Source organism: Hipposideros armiger, unplaced genomic scaffold, assembly GCF_001890085.2.
Source record: "Hipposideros armiger isolate ML-2016 unplaced genomic scaffold, ASM189008v1 scaffold_663, whole genome shotgun sequence".
NCBI classification, from domain to species: Eukaryota; Metazoa; Chordata; class Mammalia; order Chiroptera; family Hipposideridae; genus Hipposideros; species Hipposideros armiger.
In genome coordinates, this window is record NW_017732013.1 from 539,580 (window position 1) to 543,922 (window position 4,343).

General features: G+C 39.3%; 1 protein-coding gene across 1 annotated transcript in view; it reads left to right on the plus strand.

Annotated features, from left to right (window-relative positions):
- PCSK2 (proprotein convertase subtilisin/kexin type 2) overlaps window positions 1-3,192 on the plus strand; it is a 294,044-nt gene extending 290,852 nt beyond the window's left edge. The window contains exon 12 of the mRNA XM_019626211.1: window positions 1,052-3,192. Within this exon, the coding sequence (XP_019481756.1) occupies window positions 1,052-1,538 (487 nt within the window). The 3' untranslated portion in view covers window positions 1,539-3,192. The remainder of the gene's footprint in view (window positions 1-1,051) is intronic.
- The last annotated feature ends 1,151 nt before the right edge of the window (window positions 3,193-4,343 follow it).

The following is a 4,343-nucleotide window of genomic DNA, read 5'->3' on the forward strand; positions in this document are numbered from 1 at the left end:
GATGATACAATACTTATCATACACAATTAATAAAATCTTAGAGAGCCTATGACTTAAAACAGATATTCAAAGGTGTAAGGTTCAAAGTCTGATCTTATGACAAACTAAGATACTGCTTTTCAATATTTAAGTTCAAAGATTCATTTCCAAAAGATTAAGTTAAAAAATTGATTATTCTTATAGAGTTACTACTGTATGTTATTGTTACTGTCACTTATAAATTAATTAAGAGTGGTTTTTTTGTGATTAATGCCTCCATGCGTTGTAGTGATCACATGAAAACCACACACTACAAAACCTTTAGGAAACATAGTCAAGTATTGTATATGTAGAGAGAGAAATGCTGAATTACTGGTACCCTTACAGCCAGAGTAAGTTCTTGGGTGCAAAGGGTCTAATTTGATAGAAATTTCTAAAAATCAAAATGCCAAGATTAGAGACTGTGGTTGTGGAAGAGAATAAGGGGTTTTTAAAAACTCTGGGAGTTTGAAATAACATCAGCACAGAATATGTCCTGGGCCAAAGAAGATGAGTTGGTTTTAGCCAGCTGGGTGGTTCTCTGTCTGCAAAGAAGGGATAAGTCAACAGAAAAGGTGGGGCAGAGTGCCACCACTCAGCTCATGGGCACTTAGGAAAATGGAGAGTCAGGGATGAAAGTTGGCAGACAGTATCAGTGTAGGGAAACACCATGGTTGGTGTAAAGTCTACCTCCACTCTGAAGAGCTGAAGTCTGTTTAGGACATAGTCCAATGCACTGGGGAAGCCATCCCCAGACAGTGCCTAGAAACGCCATCTTCATGACACTGGTCTAATTCCATGTCCAGCCACAGCCTCCTGATGCTTTTATTCAGCCTCCCAAGGACATTAACCCCAGGAAACAGGATAACTAGCATAAAGGATACCAATACCAGGNCTGGTGTAGGAATTAACCCAGGTCTGTCTGATTAACTGCACAGCCCTTGGTCTTTTTGTTACCTGAAGCTGTCTTCAAAACAGCCTCCTATTAATGTACCCATACCTTAACCATATCTCCTCATCACTTTGCCCTCAGGAAAATACCATCCACTGGCAAGTTGGTGCTGACCCTCACAACCAATGCATGTGAGGGGAAGGAGAATTTCGTCCGCTACCTCGAGCATGTCCAAGCTGTTATCACAGTCAATGCAACCAGGAGAGGAGACCTGAACATCAACATGACTTCCCCTATGGGCACCAAGTCCATTTTGCTGAGCCGGCGTCCAAGGGATGATGACTCAAAGGTGGGCTTTGACAAGTGGCCTTTCATGACCACCCACACTTGGGGGGAAGATGCCCGAGGAACCTGGACCCTGGAGCTGGGGTTTGTGGGGAGCGCACCCCAGAAGGGCATGCTGAAGGAGTGGACACTGATGCTGCATGGCACACAGAGCGCCCCTTACATTGACCAGGTTGTGAGAGATTACCAGTCCAAGCTGGCCATGTCCAAGAAGGAGGAGCTGGAGGAAGAGCTGGATGAAGCTGTGGAGAGAAGCCTGAAAAGTATCCTGCACAAGAACTAGCGTTGCACCCTGGCCTCCACCACCTCTCTCCCTCCCCCATCTCTGCCTCTCTGTCTTCGCTCCACACTGTCAGGCACCTAGCAATTACTGTCACTCCCACACAAGCGATTCCAACTTCTTGATCTGAAGCTTCACTCACTGTCAATGATTATTTTCATTACAATGGAAGCAATCTTTTTTATTCTATGCCCCAAATACAGTGTTCCCACCAACACCTATGTTCTATTTGTGACTAAGTTCTTTATTTGTGTCATTCAAATAGGTGATATCCTGCAAACAAAACTGGGACAACTTTCCCCCCAATTTTTTTTATATCTGGGAAGAGAAGAGAATGCTTTTAAAAAGCTACGTGCAATGACTCCCAAGAACATTTATTCATGGTCTCAACTGAGAACCTGTTACATAAAAAGAAAATCAAAGATTATGGCCAAGGGTGAGCTCTGAATCTCTTAAAGCACAGGAGATGCTGCAAATGCTTTGGGGAAAGATGGTTTGAACTTAGCAAGATTTTTCAGTGACGTAGATGAAGATGGCGTGATTCGAAAGGTGCCATCCACGAGAGCCCTAATTACTGGAGGGGGAAGAAAGAGTCAAAAAGCATAAGCATTGAAAATCTTACCACCAACATCATAACTCATTCTACTCAGCCAGCATGACAAATATAAAATCTAAGTAGATTGGCTGTCCTTTCACCAGCGGCTGCTCTAAGTTATGGTAAAACCTGCTAGAGAAGCCCAAATTACTCTAGGTTTGTATAGAGTTCACCTCAGCCCCAATTTTCTGGGGTTTCTCACATAGTTGTACAAAAGGAAAGAATGCAAGGCAGGTCTGGCAACACATTGTAGTATTTTTTAACCCAGGAACATTCTTTTTTCCTATGTCATTTTGGGGCTTCTTAATCTGATGTAAGCAGGAAGGCAAGGTGAGTCTTTTGACAGTTTTCCACACATGAACTTGGGCTTTGATTTCTAAAACATATGATTAGAGGGCAATATCATAGTCCGTCATGTTGTGATTTCTTTGATGTGTTAGGGAAATGGCCTCTGTTCTGGCAGAGGTGTGTGAAGGGTGAAGGGGGTGTGTCTGAAGATGTGAGCTGCCATCTTCACAAGGACTTCCTTTTGTATGGAGCTTTTCTGTCGACGTGGGGAATGCCAACTCATGCCCAGTAACTTGAGGCCTGAAGGAAGCAAGAGGGAACCTCAGTGGGGAAAGCACACAGTTAACATCTTGGCAACTAAGCAATTCATGAGGACGTTTAACATGCAGCCCAAAGCTAATAACATTCATTTTCCCTATCAATCCCCAAAGACACCACACCATTTCATCACCAAATAGAAGTGCTTTCTGACCTGCTGTCACTTTGTTTTCCTACTTATTGGCTCTTCATCCCCCATTCCAATGCCCACTCATTCCCAAGAAATGATTTGTTTGTTTGACTTGATTCCCAAGCACTGATCAACCATTTCTGGCTACATTTCTCTCTTCCCCTGGGAGAACATAATTAAGCCTGGAGTTCCTTTCTTGAAGCCAGCAACAACAGAGCACTAGGTTCCATTCCCCGAAGATGGCAACTTTAGATGAAAAGTCTGGAAAATCCATTTTCTTTCTTTTTTCCCCACGTTGGAATAAATTTCTGTCTTCTCTAACACCATATGACCTTCTCTATATAATGCTTTAAAATGTAATAATATTTATAATTTTTAAAAGAAATTTATTACTTGTTGCGAAGGTCTTTTTAAACCAGTTTAGATTTAAAGAAAAAAATAAATGCAAATCATCAAAAATTCATTTCACATTAACCGTCTGAAAATAAACCAAAGGACATTATGTGTGCATGTGTGTATAAGTGCACACAGAAATATATATACATATGTAGACTATATACATGTGTGTATATATGTGTGTATATATATATATATATATACACACACACACTTGTATAAATGTATATATACACATTTACCTAAAATGTGTGTATGTGTATTTATTGAAGAAACAGATACCATATTAATCTCTAAAAGACTATTCAGAGAATATCAAGATGATTCTGGCTGAAGAAAAAGGCCAGTGGAAATTCAGGTGAAAATGTTCATTGATTCCCATTGCATCACCTCTGTAATTTTGCAGCTCTCTGTGTAAACATTAAATGTCTTCTATAGCAGCAAAAATATAAAATAGTTGTCCATATTTTCACAACTGTGGTAATTTATGAAATTAGGGAGTAACTTATCAGCTTCTTAATAGAAATGGCAAGTTTTGATATGAGTATACAGTATATAAAAGTATATATAGTGCTATATAAAAATATTTTATCTTTATCTCATTTTTTGCACCAGCATTGACACTAAAATATGTCTAGTTAGTGAGGTTTTTATGATACCCCTGATCTTAATGCAAGAGACAGTTATTTATAGTCATTTATTTTAAAAGTTGAAAATAAGTAAGTAATGATTCATCAGGTTAACACTGTTACTCTCTATGACAAAATTTTATAAATAAGTTTAAAAAGACGTGTTGTAAATTAGGAGACTCAACAATAAAGCATTACCTTCCAGAAATTATGTGGGATGTGATATGTATTACATAAAAAATCTTCCATCCATTCTAGGAGCAAATAAAAAGTTGCCAAAGAGAGATCTAAAAAGCCTGCTGTCATAAATATGCATGAAAGTTTATAATTAGCTAATAAATCACACACAAATTATGACTTACAACAGCATTTTCCAAGCTCAGGTTCCATCTCAGTAGTGGGTCACAAAATAAATTTAGGGAGGCAAGACCAGCATTTTGGAATAGGACAGA